This window comes from Patiria miniata, unplaced genomic scaffold (assembly GCF_015706575.1).
Source record: "Patiria miniata isolate m_02_andy unplaced genomic scaffold, ASM1570657v1 HiC_scaffold_3, whole genome shotgun sequence".
In the NCBI taxonomy this organism is placed as follows: Eukaryota; Metazoa; Echinodermata; class Asteroidea; order Valvatida; family Asterinidae; genus Patiria; species Patiria miniata.
This window is the reverse complement of record NW_024037069.1, coordinates 8,603,439-8,630,780: the sequence shown is the minus strand read 5'-3', so window position 1 is coordinate 8,630,780 and position 27,342 is coordinate 8,603,439. Positions and strand designations below refer to the sequence as shown.

The window sequence follows — 27,342 nt, the reverse complement described above, 5'->3', positions numbered from 1 at the left end:
AATCAACAGAATACTTAAACTACAGAAACAGATTTCGCGAATAATTAACTCAGCTTCGTACCTGGAACATAAGGCCAAAAAAAAAATATTCGGTCTCTGGTCAGACCAAAGTTCCAGAATTGACGCGGCCACGCGGCTTTTTTTTTCCTTTTTTTTTTCTTTCTTCAAGCTTGGATTGTACAGACAAGGTAGGTACTATTTTGCTTTTTTGGTGTCCTCAAGTACATTGGTGTCCTCCATAATTTGCCTTGGTGCTTTCGATCATTTGCCTTGGTGCAATTTCCCATTCCTTGGTGCTCTTTGGTAAAAAAAATTGAGGAGGTGCAGAAATAGAGGGCGCTGTTGGAGCTACCGCGGAACATTTTGGAGAAAAAAAAAGATCGACGCGCATGATTAAAATCGACGCGCGCGCTGACCAGAGACCGACTTATTTTTTTTTTTGGCCTAACAAGCCTCTTTTTTTATAATTATAAACTGACTCTTAGAGTAACCATATTTAGGGGCGCTGTTGAAAACCGAACAGTCATTGTCGGACAATATGTATCGTTATACGCGTTCCACGGGACATTCAAATCACCTGCAAATCGAGAAAAAAGAAAAGGTTTTCGACTAAAATTAAGGATTATTTATTTTCCAGTCGGGGGGCCGGAGCGACTGATTTTTTTGGCGATATGACGCTCTACTCATCGAATCTATATATTGCCACTCTTTTAGCAAATATTTCAATGAAACATTTTAGAATTATTCTAAAAAGTGATATCATTAGTTTGACTTGCGGCAGTCATTACAAAAACAAAAAACCCGGTGTCGTTAAATTATCATGATAGATGTACTTGAATAACACATTTTGCAGGCATGGTGGAATGTTGTGGCCTTTAGAGGCCACCACATCAAGAATTTTAGGAACATTTTATTAGAAGCTTAAAGGGTTATACTGGTACTTTTTAAGATGACTGTGGCTTTTTGTATGCGTCTTTTCGTAAGGGACCAGCGCTTGAGATCTTCCATTCGTAAAAAAAGGAGGGAAATGTTTCATTGAAATGTTGACGTCAACACTTCCAATATGGCAGCCGTGTAGTGTGTGTACATTTCCGTGTTTCACTTGATTGCTGAACAATTTCCGACGCGTTCCTTCCTCCTCCGTGCCCTATTCTTGCCGTATAAATTGGCCAATTTGACGCAATGGCATCTGCCAATGAAAACGTGCGAGTTCCAACGGGCGTAAGTTCGGGATTTGGCAGTAAAGGGACGGGGAAAAAAGCCACGCACTGGAAGAAAAACTCGGAGCGCCTGCCCGGAAGGTAAACATGGTATTTAAACAGTGCGTGCGGGCGTAAACCTGAGTACAAGGCGGAGGGGGAGGGGGGGGGGGGGGGGGGGGCGGGGGGTGCATTGACACAATGATACTTGATAGTTGATACTGATACTAGGCACATTATGTGCTCACTATTTTATTGTTTTCAGTTTTGCCTACTTTTGGTCTTTTCTTTTAAGTTTTACGAAACCAAAACATTACACAATGTTTACAAAAATGGCGATCGTGTAGTGTAGGGCCCCTGTTTTGTTTTGATCAAATTAGATTTAGAGTCAAAAAATGTTTTTTATTGATCAATAATCACCTTTACAATCAAAAGCAAACTTTTCTCAATTCTAATTCACCCGTTTTGCAATTTTGAACAGTTTCTTGGGGTAGAAATCGCGATTCTCCTGCGCGGTTTGTGCCTTGTGATTAATTTGGCGCGCCGTGCATGCTACGGTTCATCGCACGGTGATCGCCATCTTTATTTTTGGGTCGCGTGTTGTCGCCATGCTGTCATCGTCATTTTACCCCCAAATTTCCTTCCAAAAATAAAAACCCTGCCCTCTATCTATGACATACCTGTTTATTGAGAATGTCACCAACTAGTTTGGTTGGTCTAATAATTTTAAAGTGGATTTTGTTCCCTTAAACCGGGCCCTACAGTACACGATCGCCACAAAAATGGTTGAGGGAATCCAATGGTTTTGGGCTGTGTATCTCACTCAGTCAGCAACCCATGCAAAATAAGTCATTTTCAATCAGTGCTAATAATATTAACAAGTATCAGCATGGCTCTAAAAATAAAACAAGTGTCCTGACATAAAGAGGAATACTGACTCCTAGTTGTACATGTATCATCCAAAGAATTAATTCAGAACTTTGCATTCATTTGGATTTCTCGAAGAATCGGAGGTAAGATTACATAATTTATAGCCCGGAGCAGCAAAGGCTGGGAGGTCGTAGAATACATCCAATACTTTCAAAAGGCAGTAGGCCCCCTACAATTTTGACCGCCTGTTATCTTGAAACCGTCTCTCAGTCTCAGTGTGTATACGGAAGGATACAGCGCAGCAATATTCGGGCCACACTAGTGGGGCTAGGCCTACATGTAGTTGTGATCATAATCAAAACCTCTGTTTTGTTCTGTCAACTGCAGCATTAAACCTGTGTACAGTGCCAAGTATCCACCCAGTGAAATTCTGAACCAGACACAAATGAGGGACCAGACTGGGGTCAAACCCCGCCCCAAACAAAAGGATGCTTTCGCCGCCTTTGACAGCAAGACCAGTGACGCCTGGGAAGTAAACGACGAGGAACTGTTGATGCTGAAAGCCAGACAGCTGTCCCTGGAGAAGCAGAGGAGTGAGCAGGCCGAGAGGGCCGCTCAGCAGGCGCAGATGCTGGAGGCCAGAATCAGGTCCGAAGACACTGAGTTGGGGTCGCCCAGCAGAGATGTGTCAGAACGGAGAGAAGGTAAAACAGATTGCTCTTCGGTCAGGCTAAGGGCCAAAATTATTTTTGTGTAAACCTTCACTGCCAGTATCCGGTTCTTTAGTAAAAACGGCATACACGCGCACGCACCACTGGTAACTAGCACCCATTGGATAAACGCTTGAGTTCCGTTAACTTCCGGTTCCATTTGTGCTATGCTACACCGTGTGAAGAACTCATTGTTAAGTTGAGATGACGTCACACTAACGAACCGGTTAACGACCACAATGGGGTTGTTATCATAAGTCTACGAATGACCCATTGGGAGGGGGGGGGGGGTGGGGCGGGGGTGAGACACACTTTCATTGGGCAAAGAAAAGGTCCTCTGTTTTTCACCGGCCAAGTTTGAAAACTCAAGTCATTTTTTTTTAAATGAGGCTAAAGACTAGACTGGTACATGTCCAACCATGGTCCAACTGTTTGAAAAGACTGACCCACTCATTCACTGCCATTAGTCTGGTGGCTGACAATGGAGAAAAGTGTAGAAATGGAGACTAGTACCAGACATGCCAGATGTTTCTTTTGGCACAGTTGAATGACGCAGCACTGAAGGTTTGTTGGACTGGTTATTTCCGGTGCCAGTCTATTTTCTTGTATTGCATGTTTTCAATACCTTGACGTGGTGACACGTTAAAATGTTACAACTCCTAGTGGCAATGTTACAACTCAGGAGCCCATACAGGGATGACTTACCCTGGCACACAAGAAAATAAATACTTACATTTTGTACATTGTACATGTAGGTACATACATTAAAGGGACACTGTCCTGGAACAGCCCAATTGGGCTACAAAACGCGCTTTGAACAAGATGGTGTTAATCGGAAATAACATTTAGAAGTAGGATATAAACATCCACACAACTATCCTTTCAAAACTGGGCGTTTTTCTGTTATTCCTGTATTATACGTGTGAGAACGAATTTCGGGGTCCACTTTTGCGACCCCATAAATTCGAGCTGTTTGGATGCTAGTTGTGATTTCATTCGTAAAGAATTCACTTTTTGCAGACGTTGAAGAAACCACTTTTTTTGCATTGGTGATTGGTCACCGCTGTTCCTGAGACACACAACGTGTATATGGTACACTGAGAACGACACGAAAAACGTATTTGTACTCCGTCGTGTCCGATGTAAACAAGCAGGTTTTTTTTCGTCTTTTTCTCGGGAACGGTAAGACATTAGGTTAGTTTCCTTTCAACCAGATGTTTGAAATAGGATAAGTAAACAGTTCACAACATAAAATTTTCGGGGATTTCAGGACCTAGTGCCCCTTTAACCCCAACCTCCCCAACTCCATCAAAATCAATCCTCCCATTTTGGTGGATTTTGGGGGACTTGGTCCTGCAGGCCTGGTTTGACTAAACATTGATGGAGTACATGTATGATGGACTTAAGCCTGGAGGCCTAAAGCAAAGCCTGCATTGGAAGCAGTATGATTGATGGATTTTGGTGGACTTGGTCCAGTACTTAGTAAAAGACAGTAGGGAGTTAGGGATAATCTAGTTCATAATGACGAAAATGAAGAATGTTGTTCATTTTTTTTGTCAGGAAGCAAGGAGCTAATTCTTTGCCTTTATTTTGAGCTGCATCTTCTCCATGTTCTCTCTTTCAGATCCTCAGGAAACCCCTCCACCCTCCCCCTCATTGCGGTCCGGCGTTCCAGGCCTCGCAGTTAGGCAGAACTCGGACCTGGAGCCTCCTGTTCCTTCCTCCCCCATCCGAACCAGCCCCATGCCCATGCCCGACAGGGAAGTCGGCAAACTGGCCAAGTTTAAGCAGCTACTGAGTGGCCTTAATACAGAACTAGGTAAGTGTGGCATTTGTAAAGAAATTGATATTTACAGAATGCAGAGCAGCTCTATAAATTCTACCCAACTTTTTTTTAACCCCATTAACCCTAACAGCCCTGAATCCTTCAAAATCCTCTTTGCTAAAGTGGAGGAATTTGGAGGATTGAGGTTACATGGCAAAAGTGCATTACTGATTTCATAGGATGCACTTTTCCAAGGTCTTGGGCCGGACCTTGTGTTGTTTTTGCTCAGCCATGCATAAGTACAGGGGTGTGAAATCTCAGCTTTAAAGCTGATTTCAGCTCTTTTTTTTTCAAAGACTAAACACCAGATATTAGGCATTGGAAAATGTATTAGATTTGATTACATAATGTTATCTACCCAAAATGTTATCTGTGAACACTCTTATCCAATTGCAACATGAAGGCCATGCAATATTTCAAGCACTGCGTAACACATACCAATAACCCAATAATTGTTGTATAAAAGCAAATACTAAGTGTGGAAATTACATTGTGCAGGTCGAAAAATACATAGCCTTACCAAGTCAAAGATATTTGCATAGTTGGATTTTCTTGATTTTTTTCACCAATTGTAAACAAGACCATAGGCTTGAAAATGCTTTAAAATTTGATTAGCTAGTTTGACCAACTTTTGAGAAAATCAGCGATTTCTTCATGCACAATGTTTATTGGGACACGCTGTAGTAAGGTCAGTTACTGTAAAAATTGAAAGTTCCAGCAAAACGTTTTCTGACTGTTTATCCATAAAAGCTTTTTCCCAACTTTGTTTTTTTTTATTGATTGATTTCCAGATGACCTTAGAAAGCTTAGCTGGTCAGGAATTTCAGGGGCGGTCCGTCCAACAGCCTGGAAACTTCTATTGGTAAACTCTTACTTTTGTTGTTTTTTAATTATGAATCTTTTTTATGAAGTGGTCACAAAACAAAATCTAACATTCCAGCAATTCCATTAAACCTCATCCTAGTTTTGGGTGCAAATGGAAACATTACTTGGGGATTTCAGTCCCTACCTGATTCCGTGGGTTTCCCCCAGAATATTCTTCTGGGCTTTTCCTCCCACCTCTAAAACTGTAACTTCTTCTCATTGTCTTCTCACATGTTTCTTCAGGCTTGCGAGCTAGTGCCACAGATGAGGAGTCAGGTTGGCGTAGCGGTACTTTCCTTGCCTTCCACCGCTGTGACCCAGGTTCGAATCCTGCCTGGGCCAATATGTGGATTGGGTTTTCAGTCCCTACCTGATTCCATGGGTTTTCCCCAGAATATACTCTGGGCTTTTCCTCCCACCTCTAAAACTGTAACTTCTTCTCGTTGTCTTCTCTCCACAGGTTTCTTCAGGCTTGTGAGCTACAGTGCCTAAGGCACTTTTGAGGACTCCTTGGTTTCATTACCAGAAATTATTTATACTCATAGTTGTCCATCAAATGATTCCTTACTTTCATTGTTCCCACCAGGGTTATTTACCGGCCAACACGGACCGACGGGAACTTACATTAGAGCGGAAACAAGAGGAATATTTTGGTTTTGTAGATCAGTACTACGGCACGAGGACTGATTCATTACACAAAGATATGTTTAGGCAGGTCAGTTCTATTTTTTCTTTTCTACAGTAGCTTCATTTTTATCCATGTTGACTTTGAGCCCTATTTTACCTGTTTACTTTCGGGCAATTCCACGGTAACTTTCGTTACATTTTTAGGCACTGTGACACGCACAAAAGAGTCTCACAACTTAATGCAGTGGTTTCAAAGGTCAGAAGTTTTTTTTATTTGAACACTGTAACATAGTCTGTTTGAACACATTCATGAATACGAAGTGGACAACTTGTGTTTTTGGGGGGGGGCAACAGTTTAAACTTTGGTAACTTTTGTTTCATGAAAAGGACATGCATTTATTTCTTGGAGGTCTTGATTCAAAAATCTCCTTATACTGGACAATGCATTGATAAAAGAAATATATGCCATATATTTGCTGGTACAATGTAACTAAATTATTTATTAGTAGGGTAATACAGGAAATCTCATTTCTGATTTTGGCCACATGCTGTAAAATGGTGGTAACTTTCGTTACGGTAACTTACGTTACAGATTTTCCGCCCATTTCTCGTACAAGTTTAAACATTTAAGAAGGTAATAATCAATAAAAACAATAAATAAATCTTTTGGCATAGAATTTAAACCATTCTCTCTGATTCAAAAACAAAAACCTCACAATTACACTCGTGTGTTAACACAAGGTGGCAAAATGACTACCCAAAATCCATGATTTTAGCCCCCCAAAAAGGGTTTGTTTTTTTTCCACCAAAAAAAACATACCAGTACTTAGCTACATTTCATCCCACTGGTATACCACTCAAATGAAAGATCTTGATGTCCCCTTTAATTTGACACCATATTTGTTGTTGTGATGCTTGTAGTACTGAAGATATAAAATATGTTAGCTTCCATACAATTTTTTTTCCTCATAATTCAAAACACTGTATTGTTTCTAAATCACTTAACCTACGTCCATATATTTTCCGGATGTACAGGTACATGAACCTTCGGGCTGTCCATTCTATGCATGTATTGTTCAGACTTTATCTTTTGTGTAGTTATGTGCAAGAATTCTACAACATGTTTATGTCCAGATTTCTATAAATAGAAAATGATGTCATTTGTTTACTCCTGTTTACAGATTCACATAGACATCCCTAGAACCAACCCCCTAGTACCACTGTTTCAACAACCAAAAGTTCAAGAGGTGAGCTGTTGTGATTTTATTATAACTCTGGGCCATTCCGTGTCAATACAACATGATTTGTCACCCAACCCTCACAGATTGAAACGATATTTGGTGTGATGATTGGCCTTCAAACCTAACCCCTTCGGGTATTCTTGAACTCAACCCAAATGAGTGCCCTGCTAAATTGCAACAAATTGCAACAGTTGATTCTGTTGCATTGTGCAGTGAACCCAATGCATACCAGCCTTGGCACCAAGCAGTTACCCTGCTAAATGCAACAAACTGCAACAGTGGATACTCTTGTACCGCCTTGGCACTATGAGCAGTTACCCTGCTAAATGCAACAAGATGCAACAAAGCATGGGGACTGGAGCTGGCTGCTAAATGCAACAACTTGCAACAACTTTTTACCGCTGTTGCATTCTGTTGCGTTAGCAGGGTAAGGGATAGTCTAGAGGCTAGACGTTGTTATTGTTTGTACGCGATAGCCCGCCGCGCCGCCGCGATAACCGGCCAATAGCGATTACCAATATCGCCCGCGAACCCATCAGAACAACATCTAGATCACTTGCTAAAATCTCCCCCTGAAAAATGGGGGAAATTATTGCGCATGCGCGACTTCTGCAGGCAATTACGGTCCATTTTCAGTTCCACACATACTACACACAACAAAAGAGCTGACCAGTAAAATCGGACAAAATTCTTGCTGCAGCTTTTAACCTACCGAATGAAATTTGAGAGTTTGCTTCGGAACTACTATGAATTTTTTAAATTGCGTGCTGCATATATTAGGCCAAACCGGTGCGCGCATTACACAACCAATAGCAAGTGATCTAGACGTTGTTCTGACGGGTTTGCGAGCGATATTGGTTGGTCGTGATAGCGCCCTCGTGCGGCGGCCGGTTATCACGGCGGCGCGGCAGGTTATCGCGTACAGACAATAACAACGTCTAGCCTCTAGACTAGGTTAGGGATGTGAGAAACCCCCAGAACCGATTTTTTGTTTGTTTTGTGGTAATGTGGCTCAGTAGTATTTGAGATACGGGTCAACACATTTTGACTGATTAGCGTGACCTCCGAACTTTAAATACTTCTATCTCCAAAAGTAAAGCCCCTACAAAGCCAACTTTTATGTCATTTTAAAAGCTCTTGAATGGCCTCCAATGCATAAAATAAAACCAAAAATCGCAGCATGAAGTACAGCGCTAGTGCATTACGAAATGCCTTTTGACAGTGAATTACAAAATTAAGTAATCAAATGTCGTAATTTTTTTTTTTCACTTGTTAGTTTATGATGTAAGCATCAATCTGAGAAAATTTTGTGATAGACGCTCTAAAATTTTCTTAGTAATGAATTTTTACACCAAAAAAAATAGTTGTGGGAGATTCTCATATAGGCCAATCATCACACCAAATATCCTAAATATGTGAGGGTTTGGTCAAAATTGTAATGAATCGACAAGGAATGACCCTTCTTACCCTCAAAACATCCCTTTAAAATCTAACAGAATCCGTTCAGGATTTTTTGCAGGACAGAGGAAGATAGCACCACTATGACTTTGCCATTTTGGAGGATTCAAACTTGCTTGAGTTTTGCTGAAAACCCTAAACTCTAGAGTTTGTTGTTTATATCCCGGAAATAATTTTGATAGTCAATTTATAAAGAGGTGTTGCCTTTAACCCTAACCGCCCTGAATCCTCCAAAATCCTTTTTGCAAATTGGGGGAATTTGCAGGATTGAGGTTACATAGCCAAAGTGCGTTGCTGATTTCGGAGTATGCACTGTGTCAAGGTCTTGGGCCAGACCTTGTGTTGTTTATGCTCAGCCGTGCATAAATTTAGTCCTTGATTATACTTGACATCCTCCGCACTGCTCCAGGATGTCACTGCCTCTGCCTCAGCCTATTGACGGTCATAGCCGGAGGATTTTGCAGGATTCAGGCAGTGGTCACCCCTCCATGGACCATATTTAAGAAACAACGGAGGAATTTGCAGGATTGAGGCTATATGCTATTTTTCCATGAGGCCAATTGGAGGATTTTGCAGGATTGAGGCTACATCCTAGCGAAAAGGCCTAGGGAGTTAGGGTTAATTGAGTTTCACCTCATTTAAATTTGCTATCCACAATTTATTAGTTAATTCCTGCGTTTAATTTTGTAATCCAGATATGTAATAGTTAAAGTCCCCGTTGACATTTCCAATTGAAATGTGCTTTGCCCAACTGATATTGATTATATTCTGTTTTACAGATTTTTGAACGAATATTGTACATCTGGGCGATCCGGCATCCAGCCAGTGGTTATGTCCAAGGCATCAACGATCTAGTTACTCCCTTCTTTGTAGTATTCCTTACCGAACATACAGGTAATTCTTAAATGCACATTTAGTTGTTTTTTAGGCCAAAAAAAAATGTCTCCGATTTCTGGTATGGAGCTTGCCCAAAAAGTGGTGCGGTGACGCGACTTTTTTTTTTTTTACCTGATTTTTTTGCTTCAAATGTCGGCTGATGACTGCCAATGGTGCCCGACTAAACTTAGTGCAAATATATGGGAGTCCAGAGAGGCCATATAAAGCTTATTCTCGACCATAACCCAATCTAAAAACACGTTAAAATTGTTCAGCAGCAGGATTCCAGTCAAACCAGTGAGTTTGGCGGTTTTGAGACATCATCTTTCATTGAAAAAAAAACTTTTTCATTTTGCCGACGCGCATGGCAACGGCGACGCGCGTGCATACCAGAAACCGGACTCTTTTTTTTTTGGCCTTATCAGTGTCACAGTGCCCTGACAGGCTGTTGTCGGAGCCGGATTTTAATATGTAATTTCTTGATTGATTAAATGATCATTTTGTAGTGACAGTGTTGATTAACCCTAACCTGGCCAGACGCAGCACAGTGCATCATGTGTAAAAAGTCTGTGGGACCTTGCTGCATTGAGCCATCAACACCAGTGCATAAACTGCTAATTTTGTAATAATGAGAGCTAATGCCATTGAGCAATGCCACAGTTGTATCCTGCTGCATTCGATGACCACAAACTCTGAGGCAGTTTGGCCTTGAGACTTTTGAGCTGATGGATCTTGCTACATGTGCACTGGGCAGGCTTGTCATTTTGACAAGTGCTGCATGTTGCTGTGTTTAGCAGGCTTTTTAGCCAAAATTCCTAAGAGGGGCTAGGGTTAATCGTAGGGGTGTGCATTTACGAGTAGCACAGGAACCTGGTATCCGATTGAATAAAAAACATGTGTACGTGGGTACCCGTTAAAGAAACCCAACACCAAACATGCCAAAATTCAAATCTCGGAAGTTACTGTTGAGATTGTTTACAAAGGTCTGCACGATACTACATGTACTACCGCATCGGCGCATCAACACAACAAGATACAAGTACAGTTAGCTTTATGTAGCTTTACGGTGTAAACTGCATTTTTGGCGAGCGTCATAAATGTGAAATATGTTTTGTTTTCCCATGTGGCCTGGTTTTCATTTTGAAAATTCCCCACAAATGACTTCAAAACCTTTCTTTGTCATTGTCTGAGAAGAAACTACATGTAAGTACTTTATAAAGTTGGTTACAGGTACCCGATCCCATAATCTAGAACTGGTTCCTGACTCTAACGGTCGGGTACGCAGGTACCCGGTTCCGATGCACAGCCCTAGTTAATCGAATGGTTGATTACTGACGGCTGTCTAAAAACGTATAATGGAATCTGGCGACCAGAATTAGAAGCCGTTATTGCGGTGGTACCACGCTCACGGGAACGCTGCATGCGTTCTTCAAAACGAAGTGCACTCGCATTTTGGTAATCCTATTGGTTGAAGGAGTCCGCAGTGTGTGCGTATTATCTGAGCGCGACTCACGCTAGCCTGGTGCCACTTCACAAAAAAACAGTCGCCGGAGTAGTCTATAACTACTTTTAAAACCGTTTCTTTAAATCTAACCGCCCTGAATCCTTCAAAATCCTCTTTGCCAAAGTGGAGGAATTTGGAGGATTGAGGTTACATATGGCAAAAGTGCGTTACTGATTTCGTAGGATGCACTTTGTCAAGGTCTTGTGCCGGACCTTGTGTTGTTTTTGCTCAGCCATGCATAAATACAGGCCTGGATTATGCTTGAAATCCTCCGTACTGCTCCAGGGTGTCACTGGCCAAGCCTCAACATATTGACAGTCACTGCCACAGGATTTTGCAGGATTCAGGCAGTGGTCACTCCTCCACGGACCATATTCAAGAGATAATGGAGGAATTTGCAGGATTGATGCTATTGCTATTTTTCCATAAGGCCAATTGGAGAATTTTGCAGGATTGAGGCTACATCCTAGCAAAAAGGCCTAGGGTGTTACGGTTAAAATTCTACTCGGCCATTGCTGGAAGGAATCACGCCAGGGCCACATTAGTCTAGAAAAACAACCAGTGTGGAAACTTACAGTCAAAAATGTATAACATGTTGTTATTTTACATAATTTTTTTCCCAGCTGAAAATGTAGATGTTACAGATAACTTGGACATCACGACGTTACCGACAGACAAGATACGCAAGGTGGAAGCAGACACGTTCTGGTGCATGAGCAAGCTGCTGGACGGCATCCAGGACAACTACACCTTTGCCCAGCCGGGCATTCAGGCCAAAATCAACTCACTCAAAGAACTCGTGCAAAGAGTCAACGGTAGGAAGCGTAGTCAGGGGTTAAAGGCGTATTAGGATCATTTGCTTTTCATGCATTACGTTCGTTTCCAATAATAACACCACTCAAAATCAAAAGAAGCATCTTTCAAAACCTAACTTGTTGGAGAATTTTGAACACAAAGACATTTTTTTTTAGTTTTGTCCACGGCATCACATTTAAGATATGGGATTTTCAGTAAAATGTGGCCATTCGTGTCATGAAAATGATATCAGAATAATCCCATAAGTCTCCAGGGTAGCCAAAGTAGAAGGCAGGGCAGGACTTTTAACTCTTGACATTATAAAGCATGTTGTTCTAACATTGGAAGCAATGTGTGTTTAAATAAAGGTTGTGATAAGTATTTTATCCAGTTATCATTGTTATGAGAGTGTTTCTGATGTGTTATTTATACGCGAATGGTTTTCGTTTTGCTGAAATATCACTTACCTTTATTGTGATTCGTGGCCACAATTTTGAAACTGTATTTGTGTTTAGAAGTCCATAATTCGAAAAGTATATATGCGATATGAATGATTCTTGTACTAAAAGAAAGCTTATTAATAGGGCTTTCACATCCGAGATCTGTAAAGTGCTACATGCAGAACTTAAAAAAAAAGAATAGGGGGCGACATTTGGTTGCCTTTTTTTTTTACTCGCCCTGTAATGCGTTTGCATACCTTTACCACAGCTCCCCTACACCACCATCTACTCAGCCACCAAGTAGAGTATCTTCAGTTTGCCTTCCGATGGATGAACAACTTGCTGATGAGGGAACTGCCGTTGAAAGGAACAATACGCCTCTGGGACACGTACATGGTGAGCATTAGTCTTGTTCCCAGACTGGACTTAGATTTTGTTCCCCTAACTGAGGATAGGGCCGACTGCATCAGGGGAACAGAAAAATAGTCCTGTCTTGGCCCAAGACTAGGTGAGCAGCTGAACTCTGTGTGACACATGCCCAATACGTGTAAGCAAAAGGGCTGCTGTGAATCATTTTTCAGCAAAGTGTAAATGTGTTTTCAGCCTTTACAAAATGTGAAATTGGTAGTTTCCTACGAATTCACAGTCTGTTGGAAGTATACATTGGGCTTAACTTTTTTTTTAAATTCTTTCTTAAATTTGCTTTCTTGAAATTCACTACTTCCTAATATACATGTACATGCATGCTTTTGAAGTTGCTAGTTCCCTCAGAATTTACATTTTGTTGGAAGTATACATTTTGCGTGAGTTCATGATTTGCCTTCATGCCTTTTTTTCTTTAACCCTACTGAGACCCGCTTTGCGATTTCCACAACCCTAAGGGCCCATTCCAATTCTTATCTGAGTCCCCTCTGCCTGCACAAAGCAGGATTGACTGGCTGTGACTGTTATGCAACTTGATACAGCTTTGTTTTGACCGTGCGAGATTGATAAGCCAGCTGTGCCTACCAGTTACTTGCTTTTGTCTGTTGTTAAAATGTGATTGTCACAATGTCTACAAGAAAGATGATCTGATTGGTGTTGACTAGCTTGTGTATAAATGCATGGCAGGGGATCAGTGCTGTAACTGTTCAAACAGCAGGAGGGTTAAATGAAAGAACTGTCATTATTAACCCTTACCCCCTAAGAATTAATTTGGAGTAAAGAACCACACACTGCAAAGTACTACAGAAATTATGTATGCAGGTAGCAAATACCAGAAAATACTATGAGTGCTGTGTCCACTTCTATGATGAGGTACTCCATACTAAAGTTTACTCCTAGTAGTATTTGTAGCTTTAGGTGAGGTTAGGGTTAAGGAAATATAGAGACAATCTTCGACAATTAATCATCATCGTTGGTATTTCTTGTTTTCCTTTTCAGAGCGAGCCTGAGGGTTTTGCCGTGTTCCATCTCTACGTCTGTGCTGCCTTCCTTATCAAGTTTGCTGACGCCGCCATGAAAGAGAAAGACTTCCAGGTATGTTGTGCAGTCTATAGTCTCTCAGCTTACAGTGAAGGTTGTGGCCTGTGGACTCTGTGCAGGATTAGTAGCTGGGGCTTTGTAACCACTTTGGTGAGCCCCTTTGGGAGGAACACACCGCGTGTTGGTACTGGTTTGTGTGCGTATTGTGCAAAAAACGAACGACTAAAGCCCGGTTCATACTTCACGCGAAAGCAAATTTGAAGCAAAATTCATGTCGTCAACAATGGTGGACGCGCTTCAAACGTATTGTTGACGTCACGAATTTCGCTTCGCTTTCGTTTTCGCGTGAAGTACGAAACGGGCTTTATTATACTACCTCCACCAAGGAGGTTATGTTTACACCGGCGTTGGTTTGTTTGTTTAGTGTGTTTGTCTAGGAACAGGATAACTCAAAAAGTTCTCGACAGATTTTCATAAAATAAAATTTAAAGGGTGGTCCTTGGTACAAGTACAAATCGTTTAGATTTTGGAAGTGATCCGGATGTGCGTCGGGATGCAGGATTTTTTCAAAGGATTTTTTACCCATCATATGGAAAACTGACACCAGATCGCTCTGTGTGACAGCTTCGTGTGTGTGGCACTGACCTGGTGATCCTGTATGCCTTATCACCCAACTAAACTAACCACACAGGTCAATGAACTAGACCATTTTATACAATGGGGGAGTGGAAAGGTAGACCAACACAACCATATATATGTAGAGGGGTCGTCCTTGGTACAAGAACAAATCGATTAGATTTTGTTCAGCCTCGGCGGTGTGCGCTCTCCGATTGCTTTCTAGTTCTGAAGGTTTACAGACCCGTAGTGTCTTTGCGCCAGCATCCAGTAGTATGAGCAATGCGTTCGAATGTCTCTCCTAGTGGTCTCACTAAACTCTCCATTTTTAACCATTGAGGGGGGTACTTGTGCGCGGAGCCCCTTTGATTGGACAGCCACCCACAGAAAGTAGAAGGTGGGAGTGGGGAACTATGCTTATTTTTTATCTTACTTGCTCAGGCATCAAGAACTGACTACAAGCCATTTGTAGGTCAACCATTCTTCTAAGATCACTACACGTTCCACATAAGCATTGTAATGCAATGCACATCGGTCACTCTATAAATGGCGGGCCCACTTTTTGTCCTGTCCCTGTAATACGCCTATCAAATGTTCCATGAAGGAAATAATTATCATAGTATTCAACATGGTCTATTTGAAGATTGCAGGACGAAAAATGTGATGTTAGGCCAAAAAAAAAAAAGTCTCCGGTTTCTGGTATGGAGCTTGCCCCAAAAGTGGTGCGGCGACGCGGGTAGGGCTGTGCCGAATATTCGAATATTCGGTTATTCGATCGATAATCGAATATTCAAATATTTATTTTCGAATAAGAATATTCGGTGGTGATATGCAATGAAATAAAAAGGTGGAAAAAACTGTTTTTTTAACAGCAAAAGTGTATTCTCAAAGTTAAGTTTCAAGTTGCTGCCAAAAACCCCCATAAAAGTAGCTTGTATATATGCCAAGCAATAATGCCACACATATATTACTTCTGCTTTGGGAGTGCTTGCAGTAAAGCCAACCCATTTTTTTAACGCCGGACTGCAACACCAATCGCTGATGCTTCCGACAAGATAAACAAGACATTTTGTCTTTCATGTCTTCACAAAACACTTCCTGACACCTTTTCATATCAAACTTCTAGCATGAGTAGTAATGTTTCCGTTGTCCGTATTTTTGTTTGTTGTTGTCCTACTTACAATCCCTACTTTCAAAAGAAAACCGCCGCTGTTTTCCCCGATGCGATCCTGGCAAGTTGGTGTTACATGTACATGTGTGCAGCATAGGAAAATGCAGCGTGGCATTGGAGAGGAGCACGTGTTAATTTGCCCACGTGCGCAGTGGGAGGGGCTTACTGGATCGGCTATTGACATCGCGAAAATGGCATGCCAACATCGATGTAGAAGGCCTCTGCAATCTCATGCAAAGAACTTGATTTCTTTTTTCTGTTTGGGCCTTTGTATTTTCCGTTTTCATGTACTTATTTTGAGGACGTTCTGCTCGCACAGGGTCGCACAAGAAGCGGTACATTACACTGATACAGCGAAGCCAATTCCCCCCAAAGTTTTCCATCGCCTGTTCAATCGTGTCGAATGCACATGGTTATAGGGAATCGCCTTGCACGCAGTATGCTGCCCACAGCACGTGGCGGTGTTGTAGAAAACTTGTCATGAACCCCAACATTACATTAAAACGTTTTGAAAACCTTGGTTCATTTACGTTACGGACTCTGGGATTTTTTTAAAGAATTTCTTGTTTACTTTTAGGGGTAAATTTATTATGGCTGTTAGATGTTCGCCTCAATGCCTCCGTAATACGTGTACAAAATATTCTAGTTCTCTCAACTGATCAGAGCACCCTTTTATCGAACACATTTTCGTTCGCTGTCCGTCAGCTTTGTTCGCTGGGTTAGTCTGCTAATTGCACCCAATATTTGCACAAATAAAACATACATAAACACTTCAAAAACTAGTTCAGCAATTATACTTTCAGTAATAATAGCGGGAACCTCTGGCTTATGTCCTCCAAGTCGAGCAAAACGCAAGAAAAAGGGCAGACAACAGAGAGGATTTCAAACTCAAAAGAGCTCTCATTTTATTTCGCCAGACAGACTTTGCGGTCAACTCACCGCACCGTACCCCTGATTCCCAGCATAGAAAACCACAGCTAGACAAAATGTATCAAAATGTTGCAAGTTGGAATTTCCAAACCTTTTAGTGGCCTATTTGTTAGAAAGTTATCTCCAGAGCACGCACTTAGCCAGACAAAAGAACCGGGTCAGCGCACCTGTGCCCTAATTAGCCCGCCAACAATGCGCCCGCCGGAGCTCGGCTGGCGATTTTTAATTTTTTTTTTTTGCTGAAATGTCACCCTTCGTGTTTTGGGTACACAGCTTATAATACATCCCCTGTGGGCAAACAAGGAAATACTGCTTTGCACGTGTCAAGCTGGGGCGTGTGTATGCCGCGCCCACGCCCATTATTTGCATAAACTTAAATATGCATTTACAATTCAAAGACCCATATTTCATTGAATAAAGACATTATAATATAGGTTTTTTCTTGGAGTTTTTGGTTGTTGAGAATAAGTTTATTTAAAATGATATAAAATCATTTCCTCAATTCTTGGTGACAAAAGTGCGAGTTATTATTATAAAAGTGATTTTTTTATCCTCAATACTGTGACTAGGAAGTACACCGTTTTGTAGACTTCAAGAAGCTTCCAGTAATAGATATGCTCGGTTCCTGTTTGAGAGTTAAGGGTCGGAGAGTCACAATAGCTGACGCCACCCGCCGTGTTTGGGGTTCACGGCTTAATACGTCCCCCATGCAAACAAGGAATCCTTCACTCTAGCTTCTCTGGTTATTGTTAATCTTTAAATTACTGACGACAGAAGAACAACTGATTGTTGTCAAATACCTGACTTACCTGTGAAGAAATCATACATGGCATGCTGACGTGCGCACGTACGTTGACTACATGTACATGTATGGCATATTTTTGCTTTTGAGGGAATTTGGAATGGCCAAATAACCGAATATTCGAATATTCGATCGATTGGAAGGTCGAATATTCAATTATTCGAATTGACTCAGCCCTAGACGCGGGTTGTTTTTTTTTCCCCAACTTTTTTTCTTCTTCAAATGTCGGCTAATGTTGCAGATGACGCTGTCTGCTCCCTTATATATTGCGCTAATCAAAAAGCATTTACAGGTTCCAGATACACGACCATCGCTCCCTCAGTCTGGCTTCCAGACGCACAATTACAAAATTACACAACCGACTAAATTTAGTGCAAAATATATGGGAGCCAGAGAGGCCACATAAAGCTTATACTCAATCGTAACCCCATCCAAAAACAAGTTAAAATTGTGCAGCAGCAGGATTCCAATCAAACCAGTGAGTGTGGCGGTTTTGAGAAAACTCAGGGAATTTTGTTTTCATAAAGTGCTGGGAACCCTGAGTGCAGAACTAACTAGGCCTACCAAGATAAAATTAAAAAATAAATCCAAAAACTGTTTTGTTCCTGCGTTTAGGGTATCATGCTGTTGCTTCAAAACCTACCAACAGCCAGCTGGACCAACCAAGACATCAGCCTGCTACTAGCCGAAGCTTATAGCCTCAAATACATGTTTGCAGACGCACCCCGGCACTTGAGCCAACAGGCCAAGAAATGAGATCGGTCAGCCGTAGCCCTCAGCCCATCCACCGAGACACGAGCCAAGGTACGGTGTACCAGCAACTGCTCACAGACGGACATAGAACTACACAAGTTTACCCGTTAGGGCGGGGGCCCAATTTCATAGCACTGCTTAACAGTTAGCAGAAAAGTTGTGCTTAGCATAGCAGACAAATGTGACCTGCCATAGCATAATGAGGAATAACCCCCACCTTTGACTTTTCACGTTATGTACATCATGTTAAAGCGCAAATCATGGGCTTTCCAATGACACCAAATTTATTTCTGTAGCTCAATTTATTCCAAAGATATGACGCAGGAACTTCAACTGTATCCTGCCAAGTTTCGCAACCCTCATTTCGAAAACAAAAAAGACTTGCATTCCGCCACCACCGGCACTGAAAAATGTTCTTCTGTATGTTCACTTTTGTGGGTATTTTTTCCCTCCCAAAAAATTGCAAATTTGGAATCTTGGATACCTTGGCTACTCAAAAATACCAAACAATCAATATCAATTTTGTCTTGATTTTTCTAGTATATCCGATTTCAGGCGTCGATAACGTGAAACAAGATTTTGGGGGACATTCCTCATTTTGCCTCAGTAGGTCACAAATGTGCTATCCTTAAGCACTATTTCACGGCGTGTGTGTGCTAAGGGTAGGGCGCATGGAGATATCTGTTGTTATGTCACTAAGGCGAGCCCTCAAATTAGAATCCCTCCCCGGACCGTTCGGGGTTGAGCCCGCCCAGTATGTTGAAGGGATTGGGACCTTGCATGGAACCGATCGGCCTGGATTAACTCCACCAGACTTCTGCACCATGGCTCTGGCTCATCACAAAGGAACCAATTTGCGACGCGCTAATCCTCCAGTAGGCAACAATGACTGTGATGAGCTTCATAGAAGTTGCCGCTGGTAATCCTAGCGGGCCGAATAATCCTCCAACAATGGCCAGACTTCAATTTATGTTGCCTATTGTGAAACCCTGAGTCGCCAGTTTGGGCCGATTGGGGCGTCACGCTTCAGTGACCGGGTGGCTTCTGGCTTAGTACCGATTGGGGTGAAAGAAATTAGCATACCGGACCCGGTACCCGAACGGTCTGTTATCTGATGGCTCGCCTAAGTTAAGCAAATTTTTCCCCTGAGGTAGCGTGTGTGCTGCTTACAGTCCCAATGAAATAGACAGACGCTGTGTTAGCAGAAATTTGTGTGCTTAGCAGTGCTATGAAATTGGACCCTGTACTTCATTGCATTCATTCCCTGGTGAATCCGTAAAACCACAAAGTCCTTGGGCGGTTATGGGCAGTACAGGGAGTAACAGGCAGCACCGTTTTGGGCAGTACTGGGAATAATGCATTAAAGCAAAGCAAACATTCTGTACACTTTGTCAATAACAGCAACTGATTCAAAATGTCCGGATGCACTGACTTTGCTTACATTTTGTTTCATTTTCATATTTTCGAAAAATTTGGTGATGCACAGTTGGTAGTCTTCTTTTTATTGTATTTTTGGTATTCAAAAAAAAAAAAAGGCGCGTAAATTTGCCACCGTCACAATGTTTGTGCATTGTAGGAGTGTCAAAGGCATATATCTTCATTGTGAGTACAGAACATGCCAAACGAGGCTTATGATGCCGTGGACGTGGGTGAGCATCAACGAAAACTACTCCTGGAAGGCCGCAGAAGCCCTACTTTTATCCTGATGTTGTTCTTCAAAGTCCTAATCCTACTGTTCTTGTACTTATTCACCTGGGTTCGCTTGAAAGCCTGCATTAATTGTTTGAAAATTAAGATTTTCTGGTCAGTAGCTACCGCAGGTCTGGGCAGAGTTCAGTTAGTACCAACAATTTTTCTTTTGCTTATTTGCCCAGTAGATACATGGCTCAAATGGAAGAAAATGCTTGCAATTGAAGACGCTTGAATTGAGACTCAATTCGGGCGAGTCACAATGCAGTGCGCCACCAAGAGTTTGCCACGGATAGACATTTTTCCCAGTGCATTGTGGGAGATGGTTGACAAATTCACAGCGCGGGACATTTGAAATTGTTAGTTTTTCCGGCCAGTAGTTTCGTAAGGGTATGATTCGAGTATATGTTTGTTCTTTTCTTTTCTTGTTATCAATATGGTGGTTTTTTTATAAGGTGGCAGAACGCTATGCCCCAATCTATGACAAATTAGCTCAAGTTGTCTACAGACACTCATTCAAATGGGTCATGTTTTGTTGACAGTAAACTTGAAAAATGGACTCTCCATGGCATACTCTTGGTGACGCACTGCATTGTGAATCGACTGAATTCCTCCCCCCCCCCCCCCCAAAAAAAAAAAGCAGAAGAAAAGAAACAAACAATATATCAACAGTTAACAACAGCTACTTTGTTTATACTTATCAGCATTTTCTGTTTTATTACATTTCAAAGAAATCATCAATACAGACTCATTTTGTAATTGTACTGCCACACACATTTATATTCAACTGCACGAGAAATGAATTGTGTACAAAAGTTTGTGATTTAGAATCTCCCTTAAGCAAAATGTCACAAAAATCAGGTTCTGGGATGTTAGAATCATTGATGGTGAAGTAGGATGTCTGGGCAGATGACGGTTGTGGAATTTCAAATTGTGGATAAATATGTCAGTTTGACGCTTAAAGGTAATAATACAACATTTGCAAACATCAAAAAACAAAATTACCAACTTATTATGAAATAAATGTAAGTGAATAATAGTCTCAAGCATACTGTGAAATCATGGCACCTGGTGTGCTGCATTTTCAAGAAAAGTGGAATTTTTGTATCAATTCCCAATGACATGACAATTTCGCAACGTCTATAAATTGCTCCGTTTCGTCAAAGTAGGGTCAGGGAACCAGACTACAAGAATAGCATATTTTTTTTTGTTGGTTTTTCCAGCATCTATGAACTCAAACCTTTAAACAGGTTAGTGTAACAATATTTGCTGTAAAACACTAACCCCTAAATCCATCTGTGAAAATTACAGCAAAAGAAAATGTTGTATATTACCTTTTAGTTGTGAAAATGCATCTTTGATTTTACTTGCTGGCACATTATACTTGTGGTTTGTTTTACTCTCAGTATATTAGAGCAGACGATGACATATTGGATTACTTGATATGCTAGGGTGGATAGAAAATGGTACCAGGTTCAGAGTTGTAATGTGCACAGAAGTCAATATTGGGATATATATTAGTGTTCAAATGTGGCCACCTCACTGTTTTGCCTTTAATCTTGACTGGGGAAAAAAATGCCAGGCACTGGGGTGAAAATTAGCAGCAAAAAAAAAATGAGGTGCTCTTTTGTATCTGATTGATCAATGTCTAAAAATAGTAACGGCTGATGGAATAGAATGGAATTATTTACTCTTATTAAGTACAATTGTTGCCCAATTATTAGAAATTTCACAGGCTATTATATAGGCAGATATTTGAATTTTACACCAACGGGAAATGTTTGAATGTTATCAAGAAATACATTTCAAAAACAAATTGCACAATATGAAGTCAACATTATTTTTTGTTTGGCAGAGTATAACTATGTAAGATATTTTGTACATAAATTAAAGCAAAGAACATCTTATGATGAGAATGCGTTGATGTGTACCTAATTCCAGTCTTATGGATTTGGTGTTACTGTGGATTCCATTTCACCCTTTGACCCTTGGCCTATGACACCCTGTCGCGTTGCGAACAGTTGTATCGTCTGATCGGCAAGATAAGAACGGGATCCGTCTGCACCTCCTTGTCGGCGAATTCCACCAGGCGAACCTGCCCAAAGAACAGATAGAGATCAATTTTTATAATTTCCATATTTTGGCCGGAAAAGATCGCTCGAACAGAAAGAGCAGGGAAAAGAGCGCACAATTTAAAGTCTTTTCTTTTTCGTAAGACATTTGGATTTTTTTTTTTGGCACCAAATTTATCGTCACCATTTTTTGATCATTTTTTTGACCTGGTTACCGTTTTAGCGACATCCGAACGTAAAACACATTGACGACATTACATGTCCTTTCAGGGCTACCGCATAGGCGTAGTGTCCAAATTAAGTCGAACGTCTTTGGTTTGTGCACACAGCCGAATGGAGCTTGTGCCAGAGCGCACTTGAAGTCTTTTCATGCGTCTCGTCTACTCGATGGATCGGTTTAAGCTCATTCTTTGGCAGTTCAGGTAATCCTATACAATAGCACTGCCTTGTTCACTGCAGGGGAGGCAGTCAGTGAGTCAGTCAGTCATCAAGAAAGGTACAATTAAGGAGGATACTAGACTGGCTCTCTTTACCCACGCACAAGCACATAGCTGCATACGTGAAGCTATTTTTTGTGGCTAATCATATATTGTCTTTGAGTATGGCTAACATCACCGTTAAAAGTCCTTAGCCATAGACGTAAGAAAGAAAATTGCGGCCATCGACCAAACTGCATTAAACAAGGACATTTGACATACTTTGAGGTGGTTCCCAGGAGCCAGATTCAATGTGTCAGGTGGACTCATAGCAGCACTGACCACAGGGGTCAGAATTTGCCTGGTACCCGGCTCTCTCGTGAAGTCATCCTGGTCTCCCATCGTGCTCTCAGCTGGCAAGGAATTTGGTAATTGCTACGGGGAAAAAAATCAAAGAACTTGGTATTTGAGCTTTTGTCACATGACAGTGACTGTTTTAGTCGAGCCGCGTTCACTGCCAAAAGTCCATCACAAGTCCAGTCAAGAATAAATCACAAGACCTTTCACAAGTCCAGTCACAGGAAACAGTAGTTGATCGGGGGGGGGGGGGGAGCGGCAGTTCACCTGCTTACTAAATTCTTAAACTATTATAAAATGGGGCCACCAAAAAAACAAAAACGGAGTGCTAAATTTCCTAAATTTATTCTCAAATTGCCTTAGAATGCAGAATACCTGCCTTTGGCACGCCTTCGCTCATCACCCGTTCGTATCACCCCCCCCCCCACACACACACCCCCACCCACCCATACTTGTTTCACATGACTAGTGTAGACTTTCCATTGCTTTCGTGTAGTTAAGAAAAACCAGTGAAAAAACTCATTTTTCTCAAACTGTGAAAACTCTTTCAACCCAATTTTTTTTCTATGATTCCCTTTAGTGTTTCTCTTCATTCTGCTACAGATAAACCTAACCCAAAAATGCCTCTAAACCTGTTTTCCAGAAATGGGGAAACACTGTGTGGACGTGGGGTAAGTCCACACAACGTCGGTGCTACCTACATTATGTGGACGTCTTTTGTTCGGAAGTCCATACTGCGTATGTAAGACAAACACACCCACCCACACCCACACCCACACACGCACCCAACCCCCGTTTTCCTGAAAGCTAGATCCGCCCCTGACTGAAACGGGTTGAACAATAATGACAATGGAATGTTTCTGTGAAGTTTTGTCACAAGTTCATTTGTGAACAGCTTTTGGCTTGAGATGACTTGTTATTGACTCGAACATAACACCATCCCGTCAAAAGTTTGCTTGCACAATCATGCATGTAGTGGCTTCACCTGATTTTCCATTCATAAACACTCACTTATTATGTCTTTATGAATATTGGTCTAAATGAATACATGTGAGGAAAACGTTCATCTAGCTTGAGTGGAATGCTGTGGCCTCGTGGTTAAAGGCATTGGATTCGTGGTCTGCGGGTAAAGCTGCAGCAGGTTGTGGGTTCGAGTCCAGCCTGGGGCCGGGTCATGGTGCGTGTGCCCTTGGGCAAGGCACTTTGTCACTCCTTGCTTCTCTCCACCACCCAGGAGTACATGGGTACCTGTGAGGGCAGAGATGGTTAATAGCTTCCTTGCGCCTAACAGTAACAGGCAGCATCGAGCTGGGGAGCTGAGATGGTATTTGGAATGCTTCATGGGCCCAATGAGCAGGGGTAACTTGAGCGCCAGTCGTGGTGGTTTCGTGCGCTTTATAAAAACCAACTATTATTATTTTTATTTTTATTGGTAAGCCATCTTTTTTTCTTATTAAATCAGTATATTTGTAGAAAATGACCAATAGTGTACAGAATGTGCCAATTGCCGGATTTGGCTCTTGACGTTGCAGTACAGCGATGTTAACGATGTAGTGCGAGTGACCGCACGCGTTTTTGGTGTAGCTTAGTGGTTTGGGGTGGGTGGTTTGGGTACGTGGGATGGGGTTGGGAGTTGAGAGGCATCCTCACACGTGCCTGGGAGGGCGGTGGTTCCGCTGGCCCGCTCATCTCACCGGCTCCGTAGACAGAACTGGAAATCGATTGAAGTTCACCCGGAACCGGAAGTGAAAGGTCTGGTTTAAGCCTGGAACGTATTTTGGAACTCTGTATTCAAGAACAAAAATACAAACTTAAAAAAAGTCTATTGCAGAATTTTTTTAAACATTATTTATGTCACTATGATTATATCGAGAATTGTACCATTTCAAATCGATTCAAGGAAAATCACAACCTTGTCCCCCTATTAAATGTATAACCGAACAGGAAAAAAATTATCATTAAGGATACATTAATTTTGTACGCAAAAAAAGGAAAGTCCACACTCATTGTAGGGGTCATAATTTTGAATGTGATCGTCTTATGATGACGTCATTTATATAGACCTTTGGGAATTTTGTTAGCTACATTTTGATACCCTGTTTGCTACCAAAGACTGTAAATCGTCAAAGATTGGCAACGGTTTATGAAAAATGATGCAGTTTGAAAAGTTGCACATTTAAAGATTATACGCATGGAGAAATTGCAAAGCGTAAACACACATGCCCGTAATTGGCCCCAATCGACTGCTCAGTGCCCGAACGAAGCGCGGGTACTTCAATGCGCGTGCTCCCATGCACTACACCTGCTGCTGAATTCATCTTAAGAATTATGCGATTGATATTCCCTGCCGTTCGTTTCGGGCAGTGCGACATTGTCACTCGCAGAAATTTCCACTCGCGTACTCTTTAAATTTGCAACTTTTCAAATCGCCATTTTTTTCATAAACCGTTGTCAATGTTGGACGATTTACAGTCTTTGGTAGCAAACGGGGTATCAAAATGTAGCTAACAATATTCCGGTCTATATAAATGACATTATCATAAGACGATCAGATTCAAAATTTGCATTATTTTTGATGATTTTTTTTAGGGCTATAGACCTTGTGTGTTGAGGCGGATTAGAGGGCAGTGGTTTTGACTGGCTAATATAGGCATGAGTAAACCTTTTGTGAATTCATTGTCACTAAATTGTTACTAAGTTAAAATAACAAAGAACAGCCTCTGATCGAGACACCTGCAACGCATAATTAAAGAACTATATAGCCGAACTATTGTCTCAACCCGTATAATTCCCCAATTAAACGAACGAAGTGAAGTTCGATTGGGATTCCACCTATCCATTACCGTAATGAGGAGTCACGTGACGCACTCCCTAAAAGTTCCCCACCGTCCATAATTTTGGGTTCAGCCAGTGTAATAAATGCTACTTTGAATAACTGATGAATGAGCACGAAACGGCCGGTTATATAGGTAGGCCCGTTTCTGCTTTCTTTTGTTCCTTAAAATGTGTGGCATACCTCAGTACAACCAGACAATACAATCTCACGTGATTTTGAGTGGAGGTAATGGTGAGGTAGAATGTATTATACCTCATACAATATTCATGATCGAGAGCCGAATTTTCACTGGTCCATTCACCATCAATTGCCAGATGTTTGCCAATATTTGCTGCGTACCAAGCGCGCGCGCGTGCCTTTAATATTTATGAGACGTAGACCTGCATGCATAATTCTTAAGATGAATTCAGCATTCTTTATTTTTATCGTAAAACTGAGCACTGGATCAATCTACAACATTTCCTAAACAGTGACGACAAACAGAATGATGTCCCCAAACATCGCTTTTAAAATAAGCGGAGGGATACGAGAAATACGACTGGGCGTGTCGTCACCAGAACAAATGAAATTGCAATGTTTTCCCTAGGAATACAAAGAAATTCATTTTTGAGACATTGACCAAAATCGGCCTGCATTTAGTAATGGACTAATGAGGCCTTTCCAGTTATTTGCCATCGGACAATAATTCAGTTCTCTAAGGGAAGGATGTTTTCCACAGAGGCTGCACTACGGGAAGGGGAGGGGCAATGGGGCCCGGGGGCATTTGCCCCCAATTGTCTTCCTTGCCCCCCCCCCTTGCTTGAGAAAAAAATCGCCCCCATCCCCCCACCAATTGAAGAGTCTGGCGCCGCCACGGTTTCCCACCACCTTTATGGAACCGGGGCTGGGCAAATTCATTTGTGCGCTTAAGTAATCCAAAATAAAAGCCTTTTTTCGAGGGTTATAAACACCCACTTTTAAAAGGATTTTTGGCTAAAATAAAACGCTCAAAGATCAAAATTTATTGAGAGGGGGAAAAGGAACATGTTGAAGAGCATGACTGCCTAGCTATTACCGTTCGAAATGCACGCGCTCATAATAACCAAACATGAATATTCATGAGAGGTCATCAATACAATTGACATTCCCACCAAAAACTGCCTACCTTGCGGCCAACCGTGAGATGCTGACTGGGCCAGAGTCGCTGCGGGTCCCGCCTCCCGTCCTGACAGCTCGCGAAGATGGTTGGCACGGAGCCCGGCTTGAGCTTCTTGCGCGCCGGCCGGTAACCAAGCACCCGGGCCTGCAGATCCTCCCTGAAACACGTCACCTCAAAGTGGTCCTCACAGACCAGCTTGTTCTTGGAGAAGACGAAGCCCTCCACCTGCCTACCCGAGCCGATGTTGGTCAGCCACCTCTGGGCCAGGTCCCGGTACCCCTTGGCCGGGTCGGGGATGCGGAAGAAACTCTTCTTGCCTTTGTCCTTATCGCGCCGGTTGAAGCACTCGGGCACTTGGCATTTCGCCATTTTTTTATGTGGCGCGCATTGGCCAAAACGCCGTATAGCCAGAAAATGATGATTATGATGGCTGTTGTCAAGCCTAGCCCTGATATCACTATAGACAGTCCGTGTATGCATGGATGCTGTGCATGCACTAGACTATGAGCTTTATAATTTATTTTCTTGTGACGTCATAGGCTATGTCGTTGACGAAGCAAGCGGTTGATGTGCCTCCTGCATATACTAATCGCACGCTAAGTGCCGACAGTATTGTATGTAGCGAGACAGCACTGATGCATATGGGGTGACAATGGGGCTATGAATAAAAACTAGCATTTGCTTTTACTG

At 41.9% G+C, this 27,342-nt stretch overlaps 2 protein-coding genes across 2 annotated transcripts; one reads left to right on the top strand and one right to left on the bottom strand.

The window, feature by feature from the left end:
• Positions 1-1,032: 1,032 nt before the first annotated feature.
• On the top strand, positions 1,033-18,353 carry LOC119738180 (TBC1 domain family member 22B-like). Its single transcript, XM_038212928.1, has 11 exons — positions 1,033-1,301; positions 2,457-2,773; positions 4,404-4,598; positions 5,396-5,466; positions 6,055-6,183; positions 7,277-7,342; positions 9,574-9,688; positions 11,798-11,989; positions 12,678-12,805; positions 13,832-13,927; positions 18,007-18,353. The coding sequence occupies exons 1-11, from the start codon at positions 1,183-1,185 to the stop codon at positions 18,145-18,147; spliced, it is 1,569 nt and encodes a 522-aa protein (XP_038068856.1). The 5' UTR covers positions 1,033-1,182; the 3' UTR covers positions 18,148-18,353.
• Positions 18,354-20,445: 2,092 nt separating this feature from the next.
• LOC119738492 lies at positions 20,446-27,119 on the bottom strand. Its single transcript, XM_038213397.1, has 4 exons — positions 26,659-27,119; positions 24,329-24,463; positions 22,604-22,756; positions 20,446-21,928 (listed from the first exon to the last, which is right to left on the bottom strand). Exons 1-4 carry the CDS (start codon positions 27,019-27,021, stop codon positions 21,827-21,829), a joined length of 753 nt encoding a protein of 250 aa, XP_038069325.1. The 5' UTR covers positions 27,022-27,119; the 3' UTR covers positions 20,446-21,826.
• Positions 27,120-27,342: the final 223 nt, after the last annotated feature.

Coding starts and splice junctions, on each gene's coding strand:
- LOC119738180 (XM_038212928.1), top strand. CDS start 1,183: ATGGCATCTGCCAATGAAAACGTGCGAGTTCCAACGGGCGTAAGTTCG. Junction 4,599..5,395: donor TGGCCTTAATACAGAACTAG/GTAAGTGTGGCA, acceptor ATTGATTTCCAG/ATGACCTTAGAAAGCTTAGC. Junction 6,184..7,276: donor ACAAAGATATGTTTAGGCAG/GTCAGTTCTATT, acceptor TCCTGTTTACAG/ATTCACATAGACATCCCTAG.
- LOC119738492 (XM_038213397.1), bottom strand. CDS start 27,021: ATGGCGAAATGCCAAGTGCCCGAGTGCTTCAACCGGCGCGATAAGGAC. Junction 24,464..26,658: donor ATCTCACGGTTGGCCGCAAG/GTAGGCAGTTTT, acceptor TCTTGAATACAG/AGTTCCAAAATACGTTCCAG. Junction 21,929..22,603: donor CTCCTGGGAACCACCTCAAA/GTATGTCAAATG, acceptor TTCTTTGGGCAG/GTTCGCCTGGTGGAATTCGC.